We start from the raw sequence: 16413 nt of genomic DNA, 5'->3' as shown, positions 1-16413 counted from the left end.
ACAGTGGCTCATGACTGTAATCCCAGCACTTTGGGAGGCCGAGGCAGGCGGATCACCTGAGGTCGAGAGTTCGAGACCAGCCTGAGCAACATAGAGAAACCTGTCTCTACTAAAAAATACAAAATTAGCCAGGCATGGTGGCACATGCCTGTAATCGCAGCTACTCTGGAGCCAGAGGTAGGACAGTCACTTGAACCAGGAGGTGGAGGTTGCAGTGAGCTGAGATTGTGCCATTGCACTCCAGCCTGGGCGACAAGAGCGAAACGCCATCTCAAAGAAAAAAAAAAGTCTAGAGAATAGAAAAAACACTGTGAAACTAGTTGTTGTTTCAAAGTTCAACAAAATTGACAAATCATCAGGTAGAATACCTAAGAAAAACATAAAGAAGACTCAACTTCTTTTAGGAACAAAAGAGAAGACATTGCAACGGATAATACAGAAATAAAAAGGATTCTAAGAGTCTGCTATGAATGATTATATACTGACAAGTTGGATAACCTAGGAGAAATGAACAGATTCCCAGTAACATGCAAGTTACCAAGACTAAGTCACAAAATAAAAAATCTTAATAGACCTATAACTAGTAACCGAATCAGGAATCAAAAACCTCCCAGCCAAGAAAAGCCCAGGACCAGATTACTTCACTGCAAAATTCTACCAAATATTTAAAGAATTAACACCAATTCCTAGCTGGGTGTGGTGGCTTACATCTGTAATCCCAGCAGTTTGGGAGGCCAAGGTGGAGGATTGCTTGAGTACACGAGTTCGAGACCAACCTGGGCAACACAGTGAGACTTCATCTCTACAAAAAATAAAAAATTTATTTGACCATAGTGATGTGTGCCTGAGGCTACTCAGGAGGCTGAGGTAGAAAAATCGCTTAAGCTTGGGAGGTTAAGGCTGCAGTGAGCCATGATAGAGCACTGCACTCCAACCTGGGTGAAAGAGTGAGATCCTATCTCCTGGGTGACAGGGTAAGACCCTATCTCAAAAACAAACAAACAAAAAACCCAATTCTTCTTAAACTCTTCTAAAAGTTTGAAGAGGAGGGAACACTTCCAAACTCATTTTATGAGGTCAGTATTACTCAGATATCAAATATAAACAAAGATACTATAAGGAAAGAAAACTGCATACTAATATCTCTGATGAATATGCAAAACCCCTTAACACAATACTAGGAAATATAATTCAGCCACATACGAATAGTAGTATACAGCATGAACAAAGTGGGATTTATCTCTGAAATGCAAACTGATGCAAAATGACTTTTGTATGGGTTCACACAAAAATTATTCAATGTAATACAGCACATCAACAGGGTAAAGGACAAAAATCACATGATCATCTTATTTAATGCAGAAAAAGTATTTGACAAATCCAATATCCTTTTGTGATAAAAACACTCAGCAAACTAGGAACAGAAGCAAAATACCTCAACATGATAAAAGCCATATAAGAAAAGCCACAGTCAATATCATACTCAATGGTGAAAACTAAAAACTTTCTTCCTAAGGCCAGGAACACGGCAAGATTGTCCACTCTCTCTTTCCTTCTATTCTCATGGTACTGGAAGTCTTTGCCAGAGAAATTAGGCAAGAAAAAGAAATAAAAGCTATCTAAATTGGAAAGAAAAAAGAGAAAAGTATCTCTTTTTACAGATGGTATGATCTTATATGTAGAAAACCCTAAAATTTCCACAAAAAAAACTTAGAATTAACTTAAAAAACTCAGCAAAGGTGCAGGATACCAAATCAACACTCAAAAATCAGTTGTGTATCCAAACTAACAATGAAAAACCAGGAAAGGAAACAAAATAATACCGTTTCCAATAGCATCAAAAAGAATAAAACAGGAATAAATATAACAAAGCAGTTGGAAGACTTGTACACTAAAAACTACAGAACATTTCTGAAAGAAATTAATGATACACAAAGTGGAAAGACATTCATGTTCATGGATTGGAAGACTTAATATAGTTAAGATGGCCACACTACCCAAAGTGATCTTCAGATTCATTGCAATCCCTAGCAATATCCTAATGACTTTTTTGGGGGTAGAAATAGAAAAAATAATCCTAATATTTATATGGAACCCCAAAGGATTTCAAATAGCCAAAACAATTTTGAGAAAGAAAAACAAAGCTGGAGGCTCCAAACTTCAAGATTTCAAAATATGTTAGAGAGCTTCAGTAATCAAAACCATGTGGTACTGGCATAAAGACAGATACATTAACCAAAGGAAAAGAATAGAAAGCTCAGAAATAAACCCTTACATGTATGGGCAAACAATTTTTGAAAAGGATGCGCAAGACTGCACAATGGAGAAAGAACAGTCTCTTCTGCAGATAGTGAAGGGGAAAATGGATATCCACAAGCAAAAGAATGAAGTTGAGAAAAGCTTTGTGACATTTAATTGAGCAATGATTTCTTAGATATGATACCAAAAGCATAGGCAACAAAAGCAAATATAGACATATTAGACTACATCAAGCTTAAAAACTTTTGCATGACAAAGGAAGCAATCAACACAGTAAGAAGGCAATGCTCAGAATAGGAGAAAATAATTGAAAACCAAATACCTGATAAGGGGTTAATATCTAAAATATATACAGAACAACAACTCAATAACAGAACAACCTAAATGAGAAATGGTCAATTGACTTTGCTATGGTCCAAATGTTTATGTTCTCCCAAAATTCATATGCTGGAGCCTAATATTCAATGTGATAATATTAAGAGGTGGGGCATTTTAGAGATGATTAGGTCATGAAGTCATAGCCCTCGGAAATGGGACTAGGGCCTTTACAAAAGAAGCTTAAGGGAGTTTGTTTTCCCCTTTGAACATGTGAGGACACAGAGAAGGTGCTATCTATAGTGAATAGGCTCTCACCAGTCACTGAGTCTGTTGTAGCCTAAATCTCAAACTTCCCACATTCCAGAACTGCAAGAAATAAGTTTCTGTTTTCATCAATTACCCAGCCTAAGGTATTTTGTTATAGCAGCAGGAATGGACTAAGACGAACTTGAATAGACATTTCTCCAAAAAAAAATACAAATGGCCAACTAGTATATGAACCCAACACTACATGAAAGCTGCCAAAGCTTGGGGGAATTGAACTCTCTGAAGCAACAGCCTGAGCTGTACGTTGGCTCCTTTTAGCCATGGCTGGGACACAGGGCACCAAGTCCCAAGACTGCCCAGAGTAGCAAAGCTCTGGGCCTGGCCCACAAAACCATTTTTTTTTCCTTGTAGGCCTCCAACCCTGTGATGTGAGGGGCTGTCGTGAAGAACTCTGACATGTCCTGGAGACAATTTCCCCATTATCTTGGCAATTAACATTTGGCTCCTTGTTACTTCTGCAAATTTCTGCAGTCAGCTTGAATTTCTCCCCAGAAAATGGGTTTTTCTTTTCTATCACATCATCAGGCTGCAAATTTTCCAAACTTTTATGCTCTGCCTCCCTTTTAAACATAAGTTCCAATTCTAAACCATCTTTTTGTGAATGCATAAAACTGAACTCTTTTAAGAGCACTCGGGTCATATCTTGAACACTTTGCTGCTTAGAAATGTCTTCTACCAGATGTCCTGGATGGGTTCCAAGATGGCCAAATAGGAACAGCTCTGGTCTGCAGCTCCTAGTATGATTGACGCATAAGACAGGAGATTTCTGCATTTCCAACTGAGGTACCTGGTTACTCTCATTGGGATTAGTTGGACAGTGGATACAGGCACACAGAGGGTGAGCTGAATCAGGGCAGGGTGTCATCTCACCTGGGAAGCACAAGGGGTTAGGGGATTTTCTTTTCCTGGCCAAGGGAAGCTGTGACAGACCACCTGGAAAAATAGGACACTCCCACCCAAATACTGTACTTTTCCCAAGGTCTTAGCAACCAGCAGACAAGGTGATTCTCTCCCATGCCTGGCTTAGTGGGTCCCATGCCCACAGAGCCTTGCTCATTGCTAGGGCAGCAGTCTGAGATTGATCTGCAAGGTGGCAGTCTGGCTGGCGGAGGGGCGTCTGCCATTGCTGAGACTTGAGTAGGTAAACAAAGTGACCAGGAAGCTTGAACTGGGTGAAGCCCACTGCAGCTCAACAAGGCCCACTGCCTCTAGACTCCTCCTTTGTGGGCAGGGCATAGCTGAGCAAAAGGCAGCAACTTCTGCAGACTTAAACATCCCTGTCTGACAGCACTGAGAGCAGTGGTTCTCCCAGTATGGCGTTTGAGTTCTGAGAATGAACAGACTGCCTCCTCAAGTGGCTCCCTAACCTCCGTGTAGCCTAACTGGGAGACACCTCACACTAGGGGCTGACAGACACTTCATATAGGCAGCTGCCCCTCTGGGATGAAGCTTCCAGTGGAAGGATCAGGCAGCAATATTTACTGTCCTGCAATATTTGTTGTTCTGCAGCCTCCACTGGTGATACCCAGGCAGACAGGGTCTGGAGTGGAACTCCAGCAAACTCCAACAGACCTGCAGCTGAGGGACCTGACTGTTAGAAGGAAAACTAACAAACAGAAAGGAATAGCATCAATATTAATAAAAAGGTCATCTACACCAAAACCCCATTTGTAAGTCACCAACATCAAAGACCAAAGGTAGATAAAACCACAAGGATGGGGAGAAACCAGAGCAGAAAAGCTGAAAATTCTAAAAACCAGAGCACCTCTTCTCCTCCAAAGGATCGCAGCTCCTCATCAGCAATGGAACAAAGCTGGATGGATAATGATTTTGACAAGCTGACAGAAGTAGGCTTCAGAAGGTCAGTAATAACAAACTTCTCTGAGCTAAAGGAGGATGTTTGAACTCATCACAACGATGCTAAAAACCTTGAAAAAAGATTAGACAAATGCTTACAAGAATAAACAGTGTAGAGAAGATCTTAAATGACCTAATGGAGCTGAAAACCATGGCACGAGAACTTCGTGACGCATGCACAAGCTTCAGTAGCTGATTCGATCAGGTGGAAGAAAGGGTATCAGTGATTGAAGATAAAATAAATGAAATAAAGCAAGAAGAGAAGTTTAAAGAAAAAAGCATAAAAAGAAATGAACAAAGTCTCCAAGAAATATGGGGCTATGTGAAAAGACCAAATCTACGTTTGATTGGGATACCTGAAAGTGATGGGGAGAATGGAACCCAGTTGGAAAATACTCTTCAGGATATTATCCAGGAGAACTTCCCCAACCTGGCAAGGCAGGCCAACATTCAAATTCAGGAAATAGAGAGAACGCCACAAAGATACTCTTCGAGAAGAGCAACCCCAAGACACATACTTGTCAGATTCACCAAGGTTGAAATGAAGGAAAAAGTGTTAAAGGCAGCCAGAGAGAAAGGTTGAGTTACCCACAAAGGGAAGCCCATCAGACTAACAGCGGATCTCTCCACAGAAACTCTACAAGCCAGAAGAGAGTGGGGGCCGGTATTCAACATTCTTAAAGAAAAGAATTTTAAACCCAGAATTTCATATCCAGCCAACCTAAGCTTCATAAGTGAAGGAGAAATAAAATCCTTTACAGACAAGCAAATGCTGAGAGATTTTGTCACCACCAGGCCTGCCTTACAAGAGCTCCTGAAGGAAGCACTAAACATGGAAAGAAGCAACCAGTACCATCCATGGCAAAACATGCCAAATTGTAAAGACTATTGATGCTATGGAGAAACTGCATCAATTAATGGACAAAATAACCAGTGAACATCATAATGACAGGATTAAATTCACACATAATAATATTAACCTTAAATGTAAATGGGCTAAATGCTCCAATTAAAAGACACAGACTGGCAAATTGGATAAAGAGTCAAGACCCATCAGTGTGCTGTATACAGGAGACCCATCTCATGTGTAAAGACGCACATAGGCTCAAAATAAAGGGATGGAGGAAGATCTACCAAGCAAATGGAAAGCAAAAAATAGCAGGTGTTACAATCCTAGTCTCTGATAAAACAGACTTTAAACCAACAAAGATCAAATGAGACAAAGAAAGCCATTACATAATGATAAAGGGATCAATTCAACAAGAAGAGCTAACTATCCTAAATACATATGCACCCAATACAAGAGCACCCAGATTCATAAAGCAAGTCCTTAGAGACTTACAAAGAGACGTAGACTTCCGCACAATAATAATGGGAGACTTTAACACCCCACTGTCAATATTAGACAGATCAACGAGACAGAAGGTTAACAAGGATATCCGGGACTTGAACTCAGCTCTGCAACAAGCAGACCTAATAGACATCTACAGAACTCTCTACCCCAAATCAACAGAATATACATTTTTCTCAGCACCATAACACACTTATTCTAAAATTGACCACATAATTGGAAGTAAAGTACTCCTCAGCAAATGTAAAAGAACAGAAATCACAACAAACTGTCAGACCACAGTGCAATCTAATAGAACTTAAGATTAAGAAACTCCCTCAAAACTGCACAACTACATGGAAACTGAACAATTTGCTCCTGAATGACTGCTGGGTAAATAACAAAATAAAGGTAGAAATAAAGGTGTTCTTTCAAACCAATGAGAACAAAGACAGTTGTGTGATTCTCCCAGACATACCAGAATCTCTGGGATACATTTAAAGCAGTGTGTAGAGGGAAATTTATAGAACTAAATGCCCACAAGAGAAAGCAGGAAAGATCTAAAATTGACACCCTAAAATCACAATTAAAGAATTAGAGAAGCAATGGCAAACACATTCAAAAGCTAGCAGAAGGCAAGAAATAGCTAAGATCAGAGCAGAACTGAAGGAGATAGAGACACAAAAAAACCCTTCCAAAAATCAACGAATCCAGGAACTGGTTTTTTGAAAAGATCAACAAAATTGATAGACTGCTAGCAAGACTCATGAAGAAGAAAAGAGAGAGGAATCAAATAGATGCAATAAAAAATGATAAAGGGGATATCACCACCAATTGCAAATAAATACAAACTACCATCACAGAATATTATAAACACCTCTTCACAAATAAATTAGAACATCTAGAAGAAAGGGATAAATTTCTGGACACATGCACACTTCTAAGACTAAACCAGAAAGAAGCTGAATCTCTGAATAGACCAATAACAGGTTCTGAAATTGAGGCAATAATTAACAGCCTACCAAACAAAGAGTCCAGGACCAGAAGGATTCACAGGCGAATTCTACCAGAGGTACAAAGAGGAGCTGGTACCATTACTTCTGAAACTATTCCAATCAACAGAAAAAGAGGGAATCCTCTGTAACTCATTTTATGAGGCCAACATCATCCTGATACCAAAGCCTGGCAGAGACACAACAAAAAAAGAGAATTTATACCAATATCCCTGATAAACATCGATGCAAAAATCCTCAATAAAATACTGGCAAACTGAATCCAGCAGCACATCAAAAAGCTTATCCACCACGATCAAGTTGGCTTCATCCCTGGGATGCAAGACTGGTTCAACATAGGAGAATCAATAAACGTAATCCATCACATAACAGAACCAATGACAAAAAACACATGATTGTCTCAATAGATGCAGAAAAGGCCTTCAATAAAATTCAACAGCCATTTATGATAAAAAAACTCTCAATAAACTAGGTATTGATGGAATGTATCTCAAAATAATGAGAGCTATTTATGACAAACCCACAGCCAATATCATACTGAATGGGCAAAAACTGGAAGCATTCCCTTTGAAAACTGGCACAAGACAGGAATACCCTCTCTCTCCACTCCTATTCAACATAGTATTGGAAGCTCTGGCCAGGGCAATCAGGCAAGAGCAAGAGAAAGAAATAAACAGTATTCCATTAGGAAAAGAGGAAGTCAAATTGTCCCTGTTTGCAGCTGACATGATTGTATACTTAGAAAACCCCATCATTTCAGCCCAAAATATCTTAAGCTGATAAGCAACTTCAGCAAAGTCTCAGGATACAAAATTAATGTGCAAAAATCACAAAGATTCCTATACACCATTAACAGACAAACAGAGGGCCAAATCATGAGTGAACTCCCATCCACAATTACTACAAAGAGAATAAAATACCTAGGAATCCAACTTACAAGGAGTATGAAGGGCCTCTTCAAGGAGAACTACAAACCACTGCTCAGTAAAATAAAAGAGGACACAAACAAATGGAAGAATATTCTGTGCTCATGGAATAGCATGGAAGAATCAATATTGTGAAAATGGCCACAGTGCCTAAAGTAATTTATAGATTCAATGCCATCCCCATCAAGCTACCAATGACTTTCTTCGCAGAATTGGAAAAAAACTACTTTCAAGTTCATATGGAACCAAAAAAGAGCCCGCATTTCCAAGACAATCCTAAGTAAGAAGAACAAAGCTGGAGGCATCATGCTACCTGACTTCAAACTATACTACAAGGCTACAGTAACCAAAGCAGTATGGTACTGATACCAAAACAGATATATAGACCAATGGAAAAGAACAGAGGTCTCAGAAATAAGACCACACATCTACAACCATCTGATCTTTGACTAACCTGACAAAAACAAGAAATGGGGAAAGCATTGCCTATTTAATAAACGATGCTGGGAAAACTGGCTAGCCTTATGTAGAAAGCTGAAACTGGATCCCTTCCTTACACCTTACACAAAAATTAATTCAAGATGGATTAAAGACTTAAATTTTAGACCTAAAACCATAAAAACCCTAGAAGAAAACCTAGGCAATACCATTCAGGACATAGGCATGGGTAAGAACTTCATGACTAAAACACCAAAAGCAATGGCAACAAAAGCCAAAATAGACAAATGGGATCTAATTAAACTACAGAGCTTCCACATGGAAAAGAAACTACCATCAGCGTGAACAGGCAACTTACAGAATGGGAGAAAATTTTTGCAATCTACCCATCTGACAAAGAAAGAATTCAAACAAATTTACAAGAAGAAAACAAACAACCCCATCAAAAAGTGGGCAAAGGATATAAACAGACACTTCTCAAAAGAAGACATCTATGCAGCCAACAGACACATGAAAAAATGCTCATCATCAGTGGTCATCAGAGAAATGCAAATCAAAACCACAAAGAGATACCATCTCATGCCAGTTAGAATGGCAATCATTAAAAAGTCAGGAAACAACAGGTGCTGGAGAGGAAGTGGAGAAATAGGAACACTTTTACACTGTTGGTGGGAGTGTAAATTAGTTGAACCATTGTGGAACACATTGTGGTGATTCCTCAAGGATCTAGAACTAGAAATACCATTTGACCCAGCAATCCCATTATTGGGTATACACCCAAAAGATTATAAATCATGTTACTATAAAGGCACATGTACACGTATGTTTATTGTGGCACTATTCACAATAGCAAAGACTTGGAACCAACCCAAATGTCCATCAATAATGGACTGGATTAAGAAATTATAGCATATATACACCATGGAATAGTATGTAGTCATAAAAAAGGATGAGTTCATGTCCTTTGCAGGGACACAGATGAAGCTGGAAACCATCATTCTCAGCAAACTATCACAAGGACAGAAAACACCGCATGTTCTCACTCACAGGTGGGAACGGAACAATGAGATCACTTGGACACAGGGCAGGGAGCATCACACACTGGGGCCTGTCATGGGGTGCGGGGGAGTGGGAAGGGATAGCATTAAGACAAATACCTAATGTAAATGACAAGTTAATGAGTGCAGCAAACCAACATGGCACATGTATACCTATGTAACAAACCTGCACGTTGTGCACATGTATCCTAGAACTTAACAAAAAAAAAAAAACAAAAACAAAATTTATTCTACCAGATGTCCTCAATCATCTCTGTCAATTTCAAAGTTCCATAAGTCTCTAGGGCAGAGACAAAATGCCACCAGTCTCTTTGCTAAAGCACAGCAAGAGTGACCTTTACTTCAGTTCCCAACAAGTTCTTCAACTCCATCTCAGACCTCCTCAGCGTGGACTTCACTGTCCTTGTCACTATTAGCAGTTTGGTCAAAGTCATTCAACAAGTCTCTAGGAAGTTCCAAACTTTCCCACATCTTCTTGTCTTCTTCTGAGTCCTCCAAACTCTTCCAACTTCTGCCCATTACACAGTTCCAAAGTCACTTCCACATTCTCAGGTATCTCATAGCAATACCCCATTACCTCGGTATCAAAATCTGTATTAGTCATGGTTCTCTAGAGGGATACAACTAACAGGATATATATATGTATGAAAGGGAGTTTATTAAGGAGAATTGAATCACACCGTCACAAAGTGAAGTCCCACAACAGGCCGTCTGCAAACTGAGGAGCAAGGAATCCACTATTGCCTCAGTCCGAGTCCCAAACCTCAAAAGTAGGGAAACCGACAGTCCAAGCCTTGAGTCTCTGGATGAAGGCCTGAGAGCCCCTGGAAAACAACTGGAGTAAGTCCAAAAGTCCAAAAGCCGAAGAACTTGGAGTCTGATATTCGAGGGCAGGAAGCATCCAGCATGGGAGAAAGATGAGGGCCAGAAGACTCAGCAAGTCAGTTTCTCCTAACCTTCTTCTGCCTGCTTTATTCTAGCCATGCCGGCAGCAGATTGTATGGTACCCCCCGACATTGAGGGTGAATCTGCCTCTCCCAGTCCACTAAATAAACGTTAATCTCCTTTGGCAACACCCTCACAGACACATCCAGGATCAACACTTTGGATCCTTCGATCCAATCAAGTTGACACTTACTTAATATTAACCTTCACAATGTAATATTCATCCCATTTGTAATTTTTCTTTAATATATAAGCTCCTTGATAACATGCACCACTTGATCTTGTCTGCCTGTTGTGTTGGGAGGCAGTGGAGAAGAGTAGACTTAAATGTGTGGGTGTGGAGTCAGACTGCCAGATTTCATCTTGGCTCCTCTACTTATTTGATCTCTGACCTTGAGTAAATTACTTAACATCTTTCTCAGTTTCCTTACCTGTAAATGAGTGGTGACATATATGGAACTTAGAACAAGAGCCAAGCAAGTATTCAATAAAAGCAAATGTTGTTGCTTACTATTTATCCTCAGTGTTTAGCATAGTAGCCGGCAAAAGGTAGGGGATATATATATATTTTTTTTTTCAGACAGTCTCCCTATATTACCCAGCCTGGAGCGCAATGGCGTGATCTTGGCTCACTGCAACCTCTGCCTCCTGGGTTTAAGCGATTCTTGTGCCTCAGCCTCCTGAGTAGCTGGGATTACAGACCTGTGCCACGACACGCAGCTAACTTTTTGTATTTTTAGTAGAGATGGGGCTTTGCTATGTTGGCCAGGCTGGTCTTGAACTCCTGTCCTCAAGTGATCCACCTGCCTTGGCCTCCCAAAGTGTTGGGATTATAGGCGTGAGCCTCTGGGCCCAGCTGGAAATATTTTTTTGAAAGAGGACTGATAACAATATTTTTTGAAAGAATGACAGATACCAATCACGAAGGAAAAGATTTTCACAATTGACAATAAAAAACTTGAACATCTGAATGGTAAAAAGAGAGAGAAAATTAAAAGGCAAATTACAAATTGAAAAAACTAAGGTATATAAAACAAAGGGTTTCCATTCTCAATTTAACGCAGAATCTTGACAAATCAAAAGGAACAAAAGATGAAACTACCTAAAAGAAATAGGCAAAAAACTTTCAAGAAAAGCAATTTATAAAATGCCAATGACAAACATGGATATTTAACATCACTAGTACTCAAAGTATTCATGTATAGAGATCCCCCCTTCACCTATCAAATCAGCAAAGATGAAAAAGGCTAGTAATACCTAGTTTTGAAGAGAAGTGAGAGGAAATGACAAGTTTATGTATCCTAGTAGGACTCGATATTGTGGCAATATGTTTGGAACACTCATAAATGTATATACCTTTTAGATCAACAATTACACTTTTAAGTTTAAGAAAATATGAAGATTAGGTACAAATATTTCTCTACATGTTCAACTAAGTATTATTTTTTAAATTAATTTTTTTTTTTTTTTGGAAACAGTCTCACTCTGTTGCCCTAGTTGGAGTGCAGTAGTGTGATCTGAGCTCACTACAGCCTCCGCCTTCTGGGTTCAAGTGGTTCTCCTGCTTCAGCCTCCTGAGTAGCTGGGATTACAGACACCCAATACCACACCCAGCTAATTTTTGTATTTTTAGTAGAGATGGAGTTTCACCATGTTGGTTGGCCAGGCTGGTCTTGAACTCCTGACCTCAAGTGATCCATCCTTCTTGGCCTCCCAAAGTGCTGGGATTACAGGTATGGGCCACTGTGCCTGGTCAATTTTTTTAATTTTTAAAAATATTTTTATAGCAGCACGACTAAGTATTATTTTAATAGTAAATACTGGAGTCAACTTCAATTTTGAACAGGATAATTATGATGCAGCACATTGAATACTCTTTCATTAAGCTAAACAACTATTAAAAATGATATACAAATATATTTACTGAAAAGAAACGTGTTTGTGATATACAGTTAAGTGTAAAACAGTTCAGGTTATAAGAACATATTGGTCAATATTCACTGATTTTTATAAGAATATTTGACAGAGAGAGGGGGAAGGGAAGGGAAGGAAAGAGAAAGGGAGGGGAGGAAAGGGAAGAGGGAAGGGAAGGGGGGGAGGGGAGGGGAGGGGAGGAAAGATAATATGGGTGGATTTATATCAAAAGGTTCAGAAGGAAATGATTCTTTTCTTCTGGATGTGACTATTGCAGATTTTACTTTTAACTTTTCCCCTTTTTCTTATTTATTTATATTTTCTGATTTTAAGAGAAACTATGTATATTACTTTTCAACTTAAAAATATTTTAGTGCTTCAATAACACAGAAGACTCAATTTCAAACATTGTAGATAATTAAAGCATTACTAAATGAAGAAATATTTACTGTCACAATTTCTGTAGTGATATTCAAGACCAGATATCACCTTGGGAGTCAGAACTGGTGCAGGATCTTGTCCTGACACTACAAAAAGGCATATGGCTGTCCCAGCTCTATATGTTTATGTTGTCTTATAAGAGAGCAACCAGTTGTTTATTAGGATGGCCAAAAAGGCACATTTCAAAAATGCCTATTAAAATATTAGTAGCAGAAATAATATTGCTGCTTAATTTTTTTCTAATGAGAACTGATAAAATTCCAAAGCAACATAAGCAGATAAATAGTAATAATATGGCTTATCAAATTAATTGTAACATGGTTATTAAAATGAGATCATGTGTGTCAAGTAGTGGTATCTTAAGCCACTGAAATATCTTCCTTGGTCTAGAATGAGCTTTCTATGGAGATTAAAAAGATGTTAAATTGAAAAGTCGTGCTTAATAAATGAAGAAGCAAAGCCAGAAACCCTGTTTAAGGAACTAACAAAAAAGGTCATGAATGATCCGGTGGTTGTTATATTTTCTTGTTTACCCGAGGAGAAGACTATGCTCAAGCATGTATTGAATCCAGTGATAGCCAGAACATCATCCATACTGCTAGCAGCCATTAGTAAGGTTGGAATGCCTTCCTCAACACCATATCCATTTTCTTGCAACACCATCATGGAAGGGACAACAACAGCAGGAGAGACAGCACCTAGAACAAAACTGAAAGAAAGACTGAAAATTAATTTTAAAGCATCTTTTTAATCAAGTGGTGTTTTGTAAGTACAAGTAGTTTATAATAACTTTATAATAAACATTGTTTAGAAGAATTTCAAATTTGAGTGAATGCAATTTAATGGTGATAAAACTTTTCATGCATTGTTTAGTGCTGGCTAAAATTTTATACAGACGTGGTTTAAAATGTTGGGCTGAGCACAGGTTGCAGCCTCTCCCTCTATTCCTAAATCCTTTGAAGTGAAGATGTAAAAGTAATAGAAAAATTCATAACCTAACTAGAAAACAAAAGGTGAATCCTCAATGGACAAGAAACTAAGTATATCCCAGGAAGATAAGAGACAGATAATTTAGTATTGAAAAAAGGAAACCATAAACCAAAATGTGTGTAAGATTGCCTCAAAAGGTACGTGTGCTTCTAAAAGTGCTCCAAGCCCTGAAATGGCAGATGTTGGGAGCAGGAGAGACCTCTGGGGAAACCAAATAGTTGATTATTTGGAGTACCACTGTTAGAATGGCCAGACAAATCTACCTTCCACACATTTCCTACCTCTTGAGTAAGTAAGGAAGGAAGGAACAGAGTTGTCTGCCCAAAAACACAAGTGTGGCCACCTAAGTTACAAAGGCAAATGAGAACATTTCTAGAGTGGTTGATGACATCCATGAGGAATGGGGAGACTCCTGCTCAGAATACCTTCTATTGGCATATCTTATCCAGAATTTCGCTTCATCTCTTCGACGTTTACTTTATAAAGGCTGAAGTATATCCTGTGTAGAAATGCTCTTGGTGCTCCTGCCAGAACCCATTTACCAGGTCAATGAATACATCTCCCAGCTGCTGCATGTTGGCTGCTAACATCTGCAGGTTTCTATAACCCTTGTCCTGCTGACAAGCACCTACCTGGGAATACTAGGGAGGTTATGCACCCCTCTACTTGCCTCTAGACAGCATCTGCCAATGACTAACTGATGTGAGTGTCTAATAGTTTAGCCCATTTGCTTCTGGCTGTACAACCTCTACGGTGCAGTTTATGCTACAGATTTCCCTGTGGTCTCAAGAAGAGACTAGACTTCTCTAAGACCACATACTGGCCTGGTTCAGTGGTTCCTGGCTCTGCTGCACATTGTAATCACCTGTGGTATTACTTTTCTCATTTTGCTTAACACATCATCCCCAAACATAGCAGCTTAAAACAACAAATATTTGTTGTCTTAGGACTTCTGTGGGTCAGGAATCTGGGTATGGCTTAGCTGTATGCCTTGACTTAAGATTTCCCATGAGGTAGGTGGGGTGGGAGAAGATCTGCTTCTAAGTTTACTCATGTAGCTATTGCAGGCTTCAGTTTTTTCCAATGGGGTCTTCTCCACAGGGCTGCCTCAGGACATGGCAGCTGACTTCCCCAGGAATAAGTGATCAAAGAGAATTTAATCTATAACATCAATTAAAAACACAAAATATCTAAGAACAAAACTGTGAAGATAGTCTATACTTTTATAAAAATTGTGAATATAATAATTAATATAACTAAGATAATACCTGAATACTTAGCGAGACATTTCACAAGTGTGAACTAAAAAGCCTCAATTTTACAGGTGCCCAACACCACGCTCAGCTAGTTTTTGTGTTTTTAGTACATATGGTGTTTCACCATTTTGGCCAGGCTGGTCTTGAACTCCTGACCTCAAGTGATATGCCCACCTTGACCTTCCAAAGTGCTGGGATTATAGGTGTGAGCCACCACACCCGGCCAAAGCCTCAATAATGTAAAGATGTAATCTCTACCCCAAATAAATTAATCAGAGATACACCAATCAAAATATTTGCAGGGATTTTTACTGAACTTGACAAGCTAATTATAAAGTTCATTTGGAAGAATAAGATCTTAGAATGAAAGATCGAGTAAATTTAAGAGAACAAGATACTGTTTTTGTAAAGGTAAAATAGTTAAAACTGAATAATAGTGACATAAATAGACAAAATAGATTGGAAGAAAAGAGAATACAAAGTGTGGAAACTAATCTATGGGATTTATTACATTATACAATTGGTATTTTAAATCAGTGGGAGAAAGAAATCTTTCATAAATGGTGTTGAGATAACTATTTATGTGGAAAGGAATATAGATAGACCTTACACATAATAAATGTTATAAGTTCAAAAGGAAAAGTAGTAATAAGAAAATGTAGGGGGCCAGGCGTGATGGCTCATGCCTGTAATCCTAGCACTTTGGGAGGCTGAGGAGGGCAGATCAGGAGTTTGAGACCAGCCTGGCCAACATGGTGAAACCAACAGCTGGGTGCAGCGGTACATGTCTGTAGTCCCAGCTACTTGGGAGGTTGAGGCAGAAGAATCACTTGAACCTGGGAGGTGGAGGTTTCAGTGAGCTAAGATTGCACTGCATTCCAGTCTGGGTGACAGAGCAAGATTCTTTCTCCAAAAAAAAAAAAAAAAAAAAGAAAATGCAGAATTTGTGAACATGGGTAAAAAGGACCTTTTGAATGATACATACAAAGGCATTAGACATAAAAAGAGATTTTGATACATTCAATTATATTAAAGTAGTACTTCAAAAGCAACTTCAAAAGTACTACAATAAAGTACTACTTTAAAAGCAATTCTGCTTTTTCTCCCCCTTTTTTTCTTTTTCATTTTCAAAGTCAAGTGAATGGTGCTGTGTTTTGGCAATTCTGTCTGTTGAAAATAATAAAATACACTTCTCAGAGTGAAAAAAAAAATCACCACAAATAAAATTAAATATCTAGTGATATTTGCAATACATATAACTTACAAATGTATATAACAGATATAATCAATAAAGAAGAGAAGACCAACTCAACAGAAAAATGGACAAAGGATATGAACAGG

General features: G+C 38.7%; 1 protein-coding gene across 11 annotated transcripts in view; it reads right to left on the bottom strand.

The window, feature by feature from the left end:
- Positions 1 to 16413, bottom strand: part of SLC9B1 (solute carrier family 9 member B1) — a 149711-nt gene that overhangs the window by 43416 nt on the left and 89882 nt on the right. For all 11 annotated transcript variants that reach the window (XR_004182743.1, XM_031664391.1, XM_031664393.1 and 8 more), the window contains one exon: positions 13360 to 13535. Coding sequence is in view for 10 of the 11 variants with exons in the window: in XM_031664391.1 (XP_031520251.1) it covers positions 13360 to 13535 (176 nt within the window). In the remaining variant the exon portion in view is untranslated. The remainder of the gene's footprint in view (positions 1 to 13359; positions 13536 to 16413) is intronic.

Source organism: Papio anubis, chromosome 3 (genome assembly GCF_008728515.1).
Source record: "Papio anubis isolate 15944 chromosome 3, Panubis1.0, whole genome shotgun sequence".
In the NCBI taxonomy this organism is placed as follows: Eukaryota; Metazoa; Chordata; class Mammalia; order Primates; family Cercopithecidae; genus Papio; species Papio anubis.
The sequence above is the reverse complement of the archived record's forward strand: the minus strand, read 5'-3'. Positions and strand labels throughout refer to the sequence as shown.